This window comes from Pecten maximus, chromosome 2 (genome assembly GCF_902652985.1).
Source record: "Pecten maximus chromosome 2, xPecMax1.1, whole genome shotgun sequence".
NCBI classification, from domain to species: domain Eukaryota; kingdom Metazoa; phylum Mollusca; class Bivalvia; order Pectinida; family Pectinidae; genus Pecten; species Pecten maximus.
In genome coordinates, this window is record NC_047016.1 from 26,990,348 (window position 1) to 27,008,843 (window position 18,496).

General features: G+C 38.6%; 1 protein-coding gene across 1 annotated transcript in view; it reads left to right on the forward strand.

Annotated features, from left to right (window-relative positions):
- Nucleotides 1-18,496, forward strand: part of LOC117342297 (carboxyl-terminal PDZ ligand of neuronal nitric oxide synthase protein-like) — a 121,951-nt gene that overhangs the window by 43,643 nt on the left and 59,812 nt on the right. The window contains exons 4-5 of the mRNA XM_033904398.1: nucleotides 14,895-14,956; nucleotides 15,268-15,376. Coding sequence (XP_033760289.1) covers nucleotides 14,895-14,956; nucleotides 15,268-15,376 — 171 coding nt within the window. The remainder of the gene's footprint in view (nucleotides 1-14,894; nucleotides 14,957-15,267; nucleotides 15,377-18,496) is intronic.

Consider the following 18,496-nt stretch of genomic DNA (forward strand, 5'->3'; position numbering starts at 1 on the left):
CCACACAGTCACAACAGTCACCACACAGTCACCACACAGTCACCACACAGTCACAACACACTCACAACAGTCACCACACAGTCACAACACAGTAACCAAACAGTCACAACACAGTCACCACACAGTCACCAAACAGTCACCACACAGTCACCACACAGTCACCACACAGTCACCACACAGTCACAACACAGTCACCACACAGTCACCACACAGGCACCACACAGTCGCAACACAGTCGCCACACAATCACAACACAGTCGTGACAACACAGTCACAACAGTCACCACACAGTCACCACACAGTCACAACACAGTCACAACACAGTCACCACACAGTCACCACACAATCGTGACAACACAATCACAACACAGTCGTGACAACACAGTCACCACACAGTCACAACACAGTCACCACACAGTCACCACACAGTCACAACACAGTCACCACACAGTCGTCACCACACAGTTACCACACAGTCACAACAAACTCACAACTGTCACCACACAGTCACCACACAGTCACCACACAATCACAACACAGTCACAACACAGTCACCACACAGTCACCACACAGTCACCACACAGTCACCACACAGTCACAACACAGTCACCACACAGTCACCACACAGTCACAACACAGTCACAACACAGTCACAACAGTCACCACACAGTCACAACACAGTAACCACACAGTCACAACAGTAACCACACAGTCACAACAGTCACAACACAGTCACCACACAGTCACAACACAGTCACAACACAGTCACCACACAGTCACCACACAGTCACAACACAGTCACAACACAGTCACAACACAGTCACAACACAGTCACCACACAGTCACAACACAGTCACAACACAGTCACCACACAGTCACAACACAGTCACAACACAGTCACCACACAGTCACAACACAGTCACAACACAGTCACAACACAGTCACCACACAGTCACAACACAGTCACAACAGTCACAACACAGTCACCACACAGTCACAACACAGTCACCACACAGTCACCACACAGTCACCACACAGTCACAACAGTCACCACAGGGTCACAACAGTCACCACACAGTCACCACACAGTCACCACACAGTCACCACGCAGTCACCACACAGTCACCACACAGTCACAACAGTCACAACACAGTCACCACACAGTCACCACACAGTCACCACACAGTCACAACACAGTAACCACACAGTCACAACACAGTCACAACACAGTCACAACACAGTCACCACACAGTCACAACACAGTCACGACACAGTCACCACACAGTCACAACACAGTCACCACACAGTCACACAGTCACAACACAGTCACCACACAGCCAAACACAGTCACCACACAGTCACAACACAGTCACCAACAGTCACAACACAGTCACCACACAGTCACAACACAGTCACCACACAGTCACCACACAGTCACCCCACAGTCACCACACAGTCACCACACAGTCACCACACAGTCACCACACAGTCACCACACAGTCACCACACAGTCACCACACAGTCACAACAGTCACCACACAGTCACCACACAGTCACCACACAGTCACAACACAGTCACAACAGTCACCACACAGTCACCACACAGTCACAACACAGTCACCACACAGTCACCACACAGTCACCACACAGTCACCACACAGTCACCACACAGTCACCACACAGTCACCACACAGTCACAACACAGTCACAACACAGTCACCACACAGTCACCACACAGTCACCACACAGTCACCACACAGTCACCACACAGTCACCACACAGTCACCCCACAGTCACAACAGTCACAACACAGTCACCACACAGTCACCACACAGTCACCACACAGTCACCACACAGTCACCACACAGTCACAACACAGTCACCACACAGTCACCACACAGTCACCAACAGTCACAACACAGTCACAACACAGTCACCACACAGTCACAACACAGTCACAACAGTCACAACATAGAGTCACACACAGTCACCACACAGTCACCACACAGTCACAACACCACACAGTAAACCACACAGCAAATCCAACAGTCACACACAGTAACAACACAGTCACAACAGTCACACAGCCAACGTCACACACATCACAACAGTAACCCACAGTCACACACAGTCACACGTCCACCGTACACAGTCACAACACAGTCACACACACAGTCCCACACAGTCACAACACAGTCACCACACAGTCACAAACACCCAGTCACCACCACTCACACACACAGTCACACACAGTCCAACACAGTCACAACAGTCACCACACGTCACCACACATCACAACAGTACCACACAGTCCCACACGACAACACAGTCACACAACAGTCACCAACCAGTCACCACACAGTCACACACAGTCCACACCCACAGTCACCACACAGTCACAACACAGTCACAAACACAGTCACAACAGTCACCAACACAGTCAACCACACACTCACAACACACTCACAGTCCCACCAACAACAGTCACAACACACTCACACAGTCACAACACAGTCACCACACAGTATCACAAAATGGTAACAACAGTCAGTCACCACACAGTCACAACACAGTCTCACAACACGTCAACAACAACGTCAAACACAGCAGTCACAACAACAGTCACACCTACCACGTCACCACACAGTCACAAAAACAAGTCAAACACAGTCACAACACAGTCACCAAAACTGTCACACATCAGTCACAAAATCACACAGTCACATGACCACATCAGTCACAACACATGTCACACAAACATGCACCACAACAGTCACAACAGTCACGTCACACACATGGTAACAACAATTCAAGTCACAAACAATGTCACACAACACAGTCACCAACTAAGTCAACGCATACACAAGTACAACAGTCAGTCACAACAGTCACACACAGTCACAACAGTCACAACAAGTCAGTCACAAACAGACACATCCCAGTCACAACAGCAACCAGTCACAAACTGCAACATCAGTCACAACATAGGTCACAGTCATCACACATAGTCAACATCAACATAGAGTCACACGACAGTCACAACAAGAAATCACACATGTCACAGTATTCACAAACATAGAGTCACACATCAGTCACAACTTAGAGCCACACATCAGTCACAAAACTGACACATGTCAGTCACAACATGGAAGCACACATCAGTCACAACATAGTCACATGTCAGTCACAACATAGTCACATGTCAGTCACAACATAGAGTCACACATCAGTCACAACATAGAGTCACACATCAATCACAACATAGTCACATGTCAGTCACAACATAGAGTCACACATCAGTCACAACTTAGAGCCACATCAGTCACAAAACTGACACATGTCAGTCACAACATAGAGTCACACATCAGTCACAACATAGAGTCACACATCAGTCACAATAGAGATCACTCGTCACAAAACTGACACATGTCAGTCACAACATAGAGTCACACGACAGTCACAACATAGAATCACACATCAGTCACAACATAGTCACATGTCAGTCACAACATAGTCACACATCAGTCACAACTTAGAGCCACACATCAGTCACAAAACTGACATATGTCAGTCACAACATAGAATCACACATCAGTCACAACATAGTCACATGTCAGTCACAACATAGTCACACATCAGTCACAACTTAGTGCCACAAATCAGTCACAAAACTGACATATGTCAGTCACAACATAGAGTCACATGTCAATCACAACATAGTCACATGTCAGTCACAACATAGAGTCACACATCAGTCACAACTTAGAGCCCCACGTCAGTCACAAAACTGACACATGTCAGTCACAACATAGAGTCACACATCAATCACAACATAGTCACATGTCAGTCACTACATAGAGTCACACATCAGTCACAACTTAGAGCCATACATCAGTCACAAAACTGACACATGTCAGTCACAACAAAGAGTCACACGACAGTCACAACATAGTCACACATCAGTCACAACATAGTCACATGTCAGTCACAACATAGAGTCACACATCAGTCACAACTTAGAGCCACACATCAGTCACAAAACTGACACATGTCAGTCACAACATAGAATCACACATCAGTCACAACATAGTCACATGTCAGTCACAACATAGAGTCACACATCAGTCACAACTTAGAGCCATACATCAGTCACAAAACTGACACACGTCAGTCACAACATAGAGTCACACGACAGTCACAACTTAGAGCCACACATCAGTCACAAAACTGACACATGTCAGTCACAACATAGAGTCACACATCAGTCACAACATAGTCACATGTCAGTCACAACATAGAGTCACACATCAGTCACAAATTAGAGCCACACATCAGTCACAAAACTGACACATGTCAGTCACAACATAGAATCACACATCAGTCACAACATAGTCACATGTCAGTCACAACAGTCACACATCAGTCACAACTTAGAGCCACACGTAAGTCACAAAACTGACACATGTCAGTCACAACATAGTCACACGACAGTCACAACATAGTCACACATCAGTCACAACTTAGAGCCACACGTCAGTCACAAAACTGACACATGTCAGTCACAACATAGAGTCACATGACAGTCACAACATAGTCACACATCAGTCACAACATAGAGTCACATGTCAGTCACAGCATAGTCACATGTCAGTCACAACATAGAGCCACACATCAGTCACAAAACTGACACATGTCAGTCACAACATAGAGTCACACGACAGTCACAACATAGTCACACGTCAATCACAACATAGAGTCACACACATCTGTCACATTATAGAGTCTCGAGTTAGTCGCAACCCAGTGTTATATTACATCAAGGCAGTCATTAACACAGCTACAAAGTCACAATACACTGTATATACATTCATTTAACCACAACACAATTTAAATACATGGTCACAACAGCGGTCACAAGTCTGAAGTCACAACACATTCACAACAGTTTGTCACATGACATGTATATTCACACCAGTCAAGTCACAAGTCTTGTAACATCATATGTATATTCACACCAGTCAGTCACAAGTCAGTTACATCACATTCACAACAGTTTGTCACATCATATGTATATTCACACCAGTCAGTCACAAGTCAGTCACATCACATTCACAACAGTTTGTCACACCATATGTATATTCACAAGTCAGTCACAAGTCAGTCACAAGTCAGTCACATCAAATTCACAACAGTGTCACATGACATGTATATTCACACCAGTCAGTCACAAGTCAGTCACAAGTCAGTCACATCACATTCACAACAGTGTCACATCACATGTATATTCACAACAGTCAGTCACAAGTCAGTCACAAGTCAGTCACAAGTCAGTCACAAGACAGTCACAAGTCAGTCACAAGACAGTTACATCACATTCACAACAGTTTGTCACATCACATGTATATTCACAAGTCAGTCACTAGTCAGTTACAACACATTCACAATGCAGTGTCACAACATATATATGTCCCCCCACACCAAACTGGGCCAATTATCTTTTATATACTGATGTAGAATTCTTATTACAGCTGAAACATAGAAAATTGCAAAATCTGGTATTGTTTGTATAGGAATGTTGCTATGATATTCATCACAAATATGTAGGTATGGTGAAAAAAGCCACAAAGCTGTACGGCTCACCAGTCCAGCTAACCCCAGCTATTACCCGACATTGACAAGGTTCCTGATAATGGTTTAATGATCAACCTACATATAAACCTGTCATATGTCCTTATTGGGAAAGTGTCACAGCCTCGTCTGGCCCTTGTCACTTACTGGTCACTGTACTGGTCAGATTCTCTGATATCCACTGACCCTGGTGCTCAGACTTGGATCTGACAGAACTCTGATTCCTTCAAATTGGCTGGAACAATTCACCAACACAGCCATTACCTAACACATTGTTTGTCAAAGTATAGTCAGCTTTATCAACTTTTATACAAACAAAAAATCATATTTATTTTACTCTGTGATAATACATCTATAGATGTATTGTTCTATTTCTTAGATGCTAGTCATTTTAAATCAATGCTCTTTGCTTGGATACAAAATATTGTGGAGAACATCAATGTAATTGAAATGCTTTCTTTCACCTACTTTTACACTAACCAATTAGTAGTGCCTTGAAATTACAGACATTAGCCCAGACATTCCTTAAATTATGAGATGCCAATGTTAACATTAGTATAGCTATCACACCCACCGACCAACGTGTCACAATACACTGTAGGTAATAAAATCTGGCAGGGAGAACAGGCATTATCTCATTTCACTCCCATTTGAAATTATAAAATTGTGTTAAAAAATTGTTACTGCTCAAATAGGTAAAAGACAAATCCAACAAGATGTTAAAAAACCTTAAACATCGCTTAATTACCTGGTACAACACAGTGAGTGGTCTCAGCTTCTGAAAGGGATGGTTCAGTGTTGCTAGGATATATACATTATCTGTAATACAATTTATGTACATGTATATATGGAAATTTCAATCACTTATCCTTGGTATTTTTGAGGAAACCAGCAGAAAAAAAAGAGATTTTCTATTTAATTGGTTTACCTTTATCTATGTAAAAAAATATACTAAAATACAACATGAGAATAATTGTAATATTGTCTGGAAATGTTAAATCGCTGATTTAAATGATATATATCACTTCAAATTAAAAAAAAACATACTCAGGTTATGTTATTTGAATTCATTGAATTTTGGTCTGAAGCATTATTGGTTAAAGGAGATCTATTGTGGTATAAACAAAATGTGGTGCTGGAGGGGCAGGAAAATCGAGGTAAATCATTTAAATCTCACCGAGTCCTGAATGATTGAATGAATTTTGATGAAATTTGGTCTGGAGCATTTGTGGGCAAAGCAGATCTAACATTGTATAAACAGAGGTTGTTGCTTTCTTGGGGCTGGAGGGTCGGGGCAAAATAGGGGAAATTGATTTACAGAAGATGTGCATGGCTCCCTAATAGGGACTGGAGGGGCAGATCCCAATAGGGGAAATCGGGGTAAATTATTTAAATTGCTGCTTGTCCTGAACAACTTAATGAATTTTGATGAAATTTTGTCTGGACCATTATTGGGTAAACATTTATATATTATGTATAGCTGTATTATTGCAAAAAAACAAGAAACAAAAACAAAAACAAAAATGAAAAAAGAAAGCTAAAATCCTTTTTTTCTTGAAGAATGACAGGAATTAATTCACATTTGATTGGAACCATATATCGGGAGAGGCAGCAAAAAAAGTTGGAAAATAATTGTAATATATCTTGAATGAAAGCATGTTGCAATAATTACTGAAATATCTGTAGGTTAACAATTTGTTAAGGACAAAAGCAGAAAAGAGAGGCATTTTATTTGAATGCTTGTACATACAATACGAAGTGTATTAACCTTTTGACTCTCAAACATGGTGGTTTTTTGTTTGTTCACATGAAATGTCTAGGGACACTTGATTGATCTCTGGACTACATTTTGACTTTGAGAAAGTTCTGTCATTGACCTCTGGGTTGATTTATGACCTTGGGATAGATGATCTCCAAATAATCACACTCCAAACTGTAATTCCTCACACCAATAATCTAATTACCAGGCAACCTACAGTCTCTGATTGGTGTATATAGAGACACATGATTGCCAAACCCAGTAGAATATTGCTGCTGGATTTGGCAGAAATTATTGTTGATACTTTTGGTAATTATATTTATCTACACTTCCTGTTTGTGCTGTTTTTTCAAAACAAGCGTAAAATTGAGTAACTTTTTAAACACTGCACCCTGGACTTCCTATAAACATAGATTATCAGACAAGCTCCCTCAACTTGGTGTGTACATAGATAAATTAGCTCCCTTAACGATTCCTGTGTACATAGATAAACAATCTCCCTCAATTTCCTGTTTACATAGATAAACAAGCTCCCTCAATTTCCTGTTTGCATTGATAAACTATCTCCCTCAATTGCCTGTGTCCATGGATACACAAGCTCTCTCAACTTCCTGTGTCCATGGATACACAAGCTCCCTCAACTTCCTGTGTCCATTGATACACAAGCTCCCTCAACTTCCTGTGTCCATGGATACACAAGCTCTCTCAACTTCCTGTGTCCATTGATACACAAGCTCCCTCAACTTCCTGTGTCCATGGATACACAAGCTCCCTCAACTTCCTGTGTACAGTCAATGATATAAACATGCTCCCTAAACTCAATGTTTACATAGATAAACAAGCTCCCTCAACTTTCTGTGTACATACATAAACAGTCCCCTCAAATTCTTGTGTACATGTATATAGATAACAAGCTCCCTAAACTCCATGTAAACATAGATAAACAATCTCCCTTAACCATTTTGAGGATTTTAACACCTCAAACCTTTGATCTCTATGACCTTGAAATTCTTATAATAAAAGTTGGTTTAATTGGAAAAGTTGATGCTTGATTGCTGGGTGAAGGAAATGGTACTTCTGAATTTTTTCGAAAGTTAACTGTTTCTGTCGTCTTATTAGCTTCAAAATTTAGGCTATACAAAATGGCAACATATCTTTTAATGATTTGAACATATGATGATTGATGTGTTCTAGCGAATGAACACCAACATTAGTGTAAAAAGTCAATTCAGTCATGGTAGGATTTCCATGTCTACCATGTCATCATTTTATCAAGGTATCCAGTATCACTGCCAGATATGGTATTAAAAATCCTTTCTCCTTCTAGAGCCATTCTGTGTATTTTCAAACCATGGATATGGCCATTCCTCACACGGCACATGTTGGGAGTACTTGTATGGCCTAGCGCCATCTCCCATGTAGGCCTACCCAACAAGACCTTCAATACATTGTAACATGTGCCTGTCCTCCAGGCATTACAAATGTGTTTATAAGGTAATTTTTATTTATTTTTTATTTGTAGCTCTTCATACTGAATTCTCTAATAATTATTTTGACATCTTGATGTGAAGTTGATCTTCTGTAAGGCTTAATGATACATTTCCTTTAAATAGAAAAAGACTCCAAAATGTCATTAATGAGTGTCATATTGTGAGATCTATGTGACGACATATTCTCAAGAATGTACATTTTGTGTGTGATTGGATTTTGAGAGAAGGCCCAGCTGGTAGACTCTGCATTCATAAACTTACTCTTATTAATATCACAGAAGCTGCAGCCATGGAAACAGGTTGGTTTCCAAGGGATGTCATGTGGAAGTCCACTACAGGGTATTTATCATTAGGGAGGCTGGAGAAGGCAGCAATATGTAGTTGGTAATTGTTGTATTCAATAGGGTTGATATGGTCGGAGAAATGGCTGGATTGATGAGAGTGGACAGTCCATGTAGTGGACAATCCATCTGTAATCATATAGATTTGTAGAGGATCTATCAACATTCAAAGCCTGGTTAGATTGTATTCCTGCTGTTTTAGATTTGTCTCCCTTTAGTTTTCCAATTTGAATCATAATTTGTTCCCTAATCTGCCTTCATCAATCAATTATTGTATACTTTTAAATAGATCCCAGTTAAGTAACCTTTACTACATAATTTTTCTGTAAAGCCATTTAAGATCAATTTTCAAAACACATGCAGTAAATGTAGTAACTTCTCCATTGGTCAAATAAATAGTGTTAGTATAAAATGCAGAATTCTGGGTAAAACCAAATAAGATGTTTCTTCTCCCTGTAGGGGTGAGCAGGGGTAGGGCTAAACTAAAAATAAGAAGTCTAGAGGACCTATATTGTTCACCTTGATGTTTAGGTAATTGTGGCAAAATACCTCAATATACTAAAGTTGTATGACAAAAACTTTTCCATGTTGGTATCTGCCACTTGTCTTACCATATATTGTAATCAGCACTTTCCTTCAACTAACATGTAGCTTTCTGGTCCCAAAGGAGATTCAAAGAAAAGTTAATTACATAAGTTGAAAGACACTCACCATGATGGGCTGTAATCCAGTGCATAGTGTTAGAGAAGTAGTTTTATAGCAATACAAAATGTATATCTGAATTGCCCCCTTTTGGGTTTACCCCAAAGCCCCAGGAGGGTAATTTGTACCAGCATTTTGAACCTTCATCTATAGCGATGTAGACAAGTTGTCCCCCTTTTAAATCCCCACAACCTACGGATGCTTCCAGTCAAATTAAGTTAAATTCCAATCAGTTCTGGTTAAGAAGAAGTCCCTTGAAGAAACTGTTGATGTAGGGACTGATAACGGACTAATGACAGACGGACAACCGATGCCAAGGTGTGGCATATACCTTTAGACCAGTTGAGCTAATAAATTACATATGGTTGACCAGTTACAGACTTTACTGTAACGTTTTGAGTTTGTGTGTGTCGACCTGAGGGAATAGCCCTCTGTTTTGGAGCTGTGACTGTCCTAAAAAAGTCTAAAATTTTCATTGTCCTTTCTCTGTGTAAATATTCTAATCGGAAAACTTACTGATGCATCAATACAATTTATCTATTTAATAATGAGTCATTTCTTAAAATGAATCCAATTTCAAGTAATTCAACATTTGATGTACCAACTGGTGTGTTTCTTTATCGGGGTTGTACCCCCCTGTTTTCATGGATTACTTTTTTCAAATGTACAACTTGATCCAAGATGGCAGAACGGTGATTTTTCATTTGTCATGCAAAAGTACTTTTTGTTAAAATCGAGACGAGGACTCCCTCGATTTGGGATGAAATTTTATAAATCAACCATAAGTCAATGTTTGACAGATCTAATTAGGTATATTGAATAAACATTTATTAGGTTGTCAAAAAGGAAAAAATGATAGGTTTTCATTTTTGAAGCGAGCGACGTACGGCTGCCATCTTGGGAACTTGCTTGAGATTCATTTGCCTTCCTTTATATGATACAGTACCTGCTATTTAGCACGACTATAACGAGTCAAATAAAGGAACACAAAGCAGAATTACTAAAAGCTTTTTTCCAAGCCTGGATATTGTTCATTTTTGTCACAAAAAAAATCTTCTTTTTTCAGTGTATTCAATTCTTTTGAATTCATTGTGAACAAAAATGTTTGCATGTGATGTTTCATGAAATCTGAGGGGATTGATAGGCATATGGATATTCTGATAGATACCTCACTAATACCTCAAAACAGCTTCTTCACTGTAGTGTACATGTGATATATAACTGAAGTATACATTGTACATGTTTACCTAAAATGTTGCTTAAAATACTCCTCCTTTTATAACAGTTTCAAATTTTTTTTTTTAAATACCAATGATTAATTATCCATGTAAAGTCAGTTGTAAATTGGATTCAATTGAATCTTTAGATATTTGGTGACTGATCTTTTTTCTGGAAAGGGTAAATAAAATTCAAATGCAGATATAATGAAGCAATAATCAGTAATGAAAAGAAAAAAGAGTCAGACTTTCTGGATTTTCCTAGTGTAGATTTAGACATGAGACTGGTAGAAATATGTTGATTTTGACAGATGTAACCATTGCATTGCATAATGGCTGGTGCTGTCCATTATTTACAAAAGACCTTTTTTCTCCAGGATCTTGGAGACTTAATGGTGTAAAAGACTAAATATTTATTATGCTTATTGGAAAATATGTAGTTAAATTTTGATGATTTTTGATAGAAATCTCTGGAACATCAATGATTGATGAATATCCAAGGTTCACAATTTTCCACCCTAAGTCAACTGATGACATATATATAATCTGTATTATAGATGATTATATCTTTGTAATTAGATACATGTAGAAAATTTGATTGATGACAGCAGATCACAGTGATCTCTAAAAACTGTCAGCACTTACACCATAACTGGTACAAAGTATGTTCAGCTCAATCAATTTGTACAATGAAAGGTCTGCGTGTCAATATCTTTTAGAAAAAACATGGGATATAGCATGCAAGCTGACTATATAGGGTCGCATTGATTCCTCAATTGATAACAAAAAAATCTGCCCAACTACATGGATGTTCTCCAGAAAATAACTACAATTTCCTCCCACTTTAGGCCTTCACTTCTATTCTTACCAAGCAGGGATTTTTTCTCCAGGAAGTAGATAGTTTCCTCCCATACTTTCCAAGCAGGGATTTTTTCTCCAGGAACTAGATAGTGTCCTCCCATTTGAAGGCCTTCTGTGGTCTTCTATTCTTACCAAGCAGGGATTTTTCCAGGATCTTCCTCTTACTTTTTTTATTTTGTTAGATAATTTGTGTACAATTAATAAAGCTCATGTTTAAAAAGGAAAACATAAAATGTTGCATTTTTAACATAATCAATACCAATTTCATTATGTTTTTCTCTTGTTTTTTTTTTCTGAAATATAATCAGCATTGTATTAACATAATATCATTTTGTTCATCATAAACATCTAGGAGTGATCCAATCATTTAACAAAAATTACACAAACGTTTTTCAGTAAAACCTTAATTTGCACCCAGGCTATTGGTTGTGATGTAACAAGATGTTTTGTCAAAGATTTAATATACATGACTCGGCTGATGAAGGTTGTGTGTTACCCAACAACGACTCTGGCAGTGATCTAGATTTGGTTTCTGGTTTAATGTGATTGTCGATAGTCATGAAACGACACAAAACTACGGACCACCTATGTGTTTGCTGAGAAAGAAGGATTTGTGTGATAGTAAAAGTGATTGCACACCAACTTTGTTGTATATATATATATATATACTCTACAGGGAGTGTTAATGTATTAACCTGTTAACAATCCTTGATCACAGGTGATACATCTTTGTAGTGATCACGATGTAGTGTTATGTACCAGGCTGCCAGCACTCCAGTGCAGATTTCATTGCCTCTCTTATGTAATGGTATTTTAATTTTTCCATAGAGTAATTTGAGGTACAATAGCTATTGAAGAGAGTAGACATGCAAATTATCTCCCCTTTGACACACACGCAACCTTTGTGTGATGTTTTATCACTGAATTCTCAGTGGACAGCTGTATACAGTTGGACGAGTCCCTGGTGGAGATTCCACGGAGATAGATAAGATAGCACCTGACGCTGGAAGTGTGAACATAACATATAAAGTATTGTTCTCAGTATATTACTGATTTTTTCCCGGATTTTATGAAGGCAGTTATATATGGTAATGAATTCTAAGGATAATATAATAGTATGACACAAAGGGAATTTCTAAACAACAACAAGAAAACTTCATCTTTTAATAAGAACAATTAATAAACAAATATTACAAAAATATACCTTAATAATTTAATGTCTACCTTCAAAACCTTTACCTGTAAAACTGTTATGATTTTACTGTAATTAATTACTGTAAAGACTCACCATTGATGAGTTGTCAACATGTATCTCTATTGTGACGTATGTACAACAGAATTTAATTACAATGCTGTCAGTATTCCTCATTTAAAGTGATAAACATGTTACTGTATTTAATAGAGTATGCGACTACTTCCTATTTCCTATTATTTCTGTATATGAACATAGAGTACTTAAGCACCCAAAGTCTATACATATACTTATATCCACTCCGAGTTTCAGTTTTCAGAACCATATAACAACCAATGTTCAAAAATAAATATTTTCTGATAATGGAATATGTTTTTATTCCCATTCAGATGCATGAAGTTTGGAACTTTTCCCTTGCATCTGTCTGTGACCTTCAGGTTCCCTAAATGCCCAGGGCATTTCTTATCCTATAATCTATATGATTCATGCATTGATGGAACACTTGGTGCACCAGGTATCTATCTGTGTGATATTTTGTATGGTAAAATATGGTCCTCATCACCTACAGGTAGCTCTACTAGACAGTTCATTTTTTTAATTCAGCAATAGGTGAAGTCATGTAGGTGGTAAACCAGTAACTAACTAAAAGCCCCATCAAGAAACATCATAGTTTAAGGTTCCTTGGATGTCCTGTAACAAAGTCTGAAAATAGATGACCTTGACCCATATTCAACATCTCAGGGGTCAATTTCTTAAAACCTTCAGATGACTCCTGTCAATTAGCTGAAAGGCCTAGAATGAAGATATGTAGTTTTTATGTTCCTGCGACGATGCCCGGTGTCATGCATAATATGTACCTCCTGCATAGAAAGCATCCAGATACTTTTTATACACCTACCAAAGCCTACCCCCCTTGCATAAAAAGTACCCCCCCCCCCCTCCCCCTATCAAAAATCTTTAATTTTACTTTATCAATCTGAAATTGTGAAGATTTTTCAAAAAGAAATACCTTTGACCATTATTCCAAGGGTCATCTTTTTAGATCACAGAAACAATTAAGTTCTTTTGATTTAACCAAGAGATAATATAGAATTATCAAAACATTAATGTCAGGTGAGATGTATAGGCCCATGCCTCTTGTAATAATATGTTGAAATTTCAGGTCACATATCTTTTGCAAATGACACTCGGGTATATACACATCATGATCAAGCACTGTGTTAAAAAAATGTGTACTTGTGACCTCTAGCTACTTGACCTTTGACATTGACCTTACATATGTATTGAAATTTAGGATGTTTTCTGTATGGCCATGTACAAAGTTTCTCTTTGGAAAATATGGCTATTTGATTTTCATTCTTGACCTATACAGTTTTAAAATTGATCAAAAAACAAGTTACTGGTTGATTTAAAATTAAAGTTCATGTGACCTGGTACATCTTGAGAACATTCTGTGTCTCAATTTACCAATGACAATTTGTGGCTAGAATTCATAACACTTAACTTACAAAACAATCTAATTAACAGGTTGTATATTGAGAATGCATTACATCTCAGCATCATTTTAACTAAATTACTTTAGCAATCTCCATGACATAGCTGTGTATTGAATTCACATGTGATTATAAATGATACTTAATGTTTTGCAATATTTAATTGGTGGAATCAGTGATGCCCACAGTTAAATTTATTGTCTGTTTTCAGAAATCACTCGGTGGACGAATGACAGAAGAGAAAATATTAGTGATGCATCATCCTATATTCAGGTAATTTAAGTTGTTGTTATAATGCTCTAATACTCCTCTAATCAGTGTGAAATTCACATATCAATTTCATTTTTCCACCATTGCAAAACATCTTTTTTTTCCTGGCAAAAATGTCCTTTATTGGTGTAAACAGTGTGTAGCAGCTCAATATAATTATAGGATGGAAAAACATTTAACAGAACTAATTGAATTTTATATATATTAACTTACTTAATGTTTTCCTAGAAATATTCCATATAAAGGAAACGTTTAGAAAATCTGTAAATGTACATTTATATGTATATATTGTAGTTGATTGTTTGACCTTGTAGAATCTTCTATGTGTCACATGACTCACAGGACCTGAAGATCTGGAGCTACATAGCTAGAGACGGTCCGACTAATGTGTTCAAATGTAACGTTTTCAAGGCTTACAAAAAGGTAAGGTTAAATCACCACAGATTCCAGGATCATCAGTTAGGTCATGAATTTAACCTCTATTTAAGACATATGTCATTTACACTATGACCTCAGACCAATGCTTTGCACCTTAGCTAAATTTACCTTTAAGACATACCATTTCCATTATAACCTCAGTCCAAACTTTTTCTGATGTCTTTTATTTGAAATTGGACAAGGTTGGGCCTGAGGTCAAGGCACCTTAAAAGACACACCATTTACGCTGAAACATCAGGCCAAACCTTGTCTAATGTCTAAGACACACCATTTACACTTTGACCTCAGGCCCAACCTTGTATGATGTCTAAGACACACCATTTACACTTTGACCTCAGGCCCAACCTTGTATGATGTCTAAGACACACCATTTACACTTTGATCTGAGGCCCAACCTTGTCTAATGTCTAGGACACACCATTTACACTCTGACCTCAGGCCCAACCTTGTCTAATGTCTAAGACACCATTTACACTTTGATCTGAGGCCCAACCTTGTCTAATGTCTAAGACACACCATTTACACTCTGACCTCAGGCCCAACCTTGTCTAATGTCTAAGACACACCATTTACACTTTGACCTCAGGCCCAACCTTGTCTAATGTCTAGGACACACCATTTACACTCTGACCTCAGGCCCAACCTTGTCTAATGTCTAAGACACACCATTTACACTTTGACCTCAGACCCAACCTTGTGTGATGTCTTAAGACACACCATTTACACTCTGACCTCAGGTCCAACCTTGTATGATGTCTAAGACACACCATTTACACTTTGACCTCAGGTCCAACCTTGTCTAATGTCTAAGACACACCATTTACACTTTGACCTCAGACCCAACCTTGTCTAATGTCTAAGACACACCATTTACACTTTGACCTCAGACCCAACCTTGTATGATGTCTAAGACACACCATTTACACTCTGACCTCAGGTCCAACCTTGTCTAATGTCTAAGACACACCATTTACACTTTGACCTCAGACCCAACCTTGTATGATGTCTAAGACACACCATTTACACTCTGACCTCAGGTCCAACCTTGTCTAATGTCTAAGACACACCATTTACACTTTGACCTCAGACCCAACCTTGTCTAATGTCTAAGACACACCATTTACACTCTGACCTCAGGTCCAACCTTGTATAATGTCTAAGACACACCATTTACACTTTGACCTCAGGCCCAACCTTGTCTAATGTCTAAGACACACCATTTACACTCTGACCTCAGGCCCAACCTTGTATGATGTCTTAAGACACACCATTTACACTTTGACCTCAGGCCCAACCTTGTATGATGTCTAAGACACACCATTTACACTTTGACCTTAGGCCCAACCTTGTATAATGTCTAAGACACACCATTTACACTTTGACCTCAGGCCCAACCTTGTATGATGTCTAAGACACACCATTTACACTCTGACCTTAGGCCCAACCTTGTATAATGTCTAAGACACACCATTTACACTTTGACCTCAGGCCCAACCTTGTATAATGTCTAAGACACACCATTTACACTCTGACCTCAGGCCCAACCTTGTATGATGTCTAAGACACACCATTTACACTTTGACCTCAGGCCCAACCTTGTCTAATGTCTAAGACACACCATTTACACTCTGACCTCAGGCCCAACCTTGTATGATGTCTTAAGACACACCATTTACACTTTGACCTCAGGCCCAACCTTGTATGATGTCTAAGACACACCATTTACACTTTGACCTTAGGCCCAACCTTGTATAATGTCTAAGACACACCATTTACACTTTGACCTCAGGCCCAACCTTGTATGATGTCTAAGACACACCATTTACACTTTGACCTTAGGCCCAACCTTGTATAATGTCTAAGACACACCATTTACACTTTGACCTCAGGCCCAACCTTGTATAATGTCTAAGACACACCATTTACACTCTGACCTCAGGCCCAACCTTGTCTAATGTCTAAGACACACCATTTACACTATGACCTCAGGCCCAACCTTGTATGATGTCTTAAGACACACCATTTACACTTTGACCTCAGGCCCAACCTTGTATGATGTCTTAAGACACACCATTTACACTTTGACCTCAGGCCCAACCTTGTATGATGTCTAAGACACACCATTTACACTTTGACCTCAGGCCCAACCTTGTATGATGTCTAAGACACACCATTTACACTTTGATCTGAGGCCCAACCTTGTCTAATGTCTAGGACATACCATTTACACTTTGATCTTGAAAGTCGACTTCAGTTATAAGTGATATACAATGTATATGTCATAGGCTGTATACATGTATATCTCACAGGTATGTTACAATGGCTATGTAGTCAGATGACTATACCAGAGTACAATATAACATGACTATACCAGAGTACAATATAACACGACTATACCAGAGTACAATATATAACACGACTATACCAGAGTACAATATAACACGACTATACCAGAGTACAATATAACGCGACTATAACCAGAGTACAATATATAACATGACTATACCAGAGTACAATATATAACACGACTATACCAGAGTACAATATAACACGACTATACCAGAGTACAATATATAACACGACTATACCAGAGTACAATATAACACGACTATAACCAGAGTACAATATATAACACGACTATACCAGAGTACAATATATAACACGACTATACCAGAGTACAATATAACACGACTATAACCAGAGTACAATATAACACGACTATACCAGAGTACAATATATAACACGACTATAACCAGAGTACAATATAACACGACTATAACCAGAGTACAATATAACACGACTATACCAGAGTACAATATATAACACGACTATAACCAGAGTACAATATATAACACGACTATACCAGAGTACAATATATAACACGACTATACCAGAGTACAATATAACACGACTATAACCAGAGTACAATATAACACGACTATACCAGAGTACAATATATAACACGACTATAACCAGAGTACAATATAACACGACTATACCAGAGTACAATATATAACACGACTATACCAGAGTACAATATATAACACGACTATACCAGAGTACAATATAACACGACTATAACCAGAGTACAATATAACACGACTA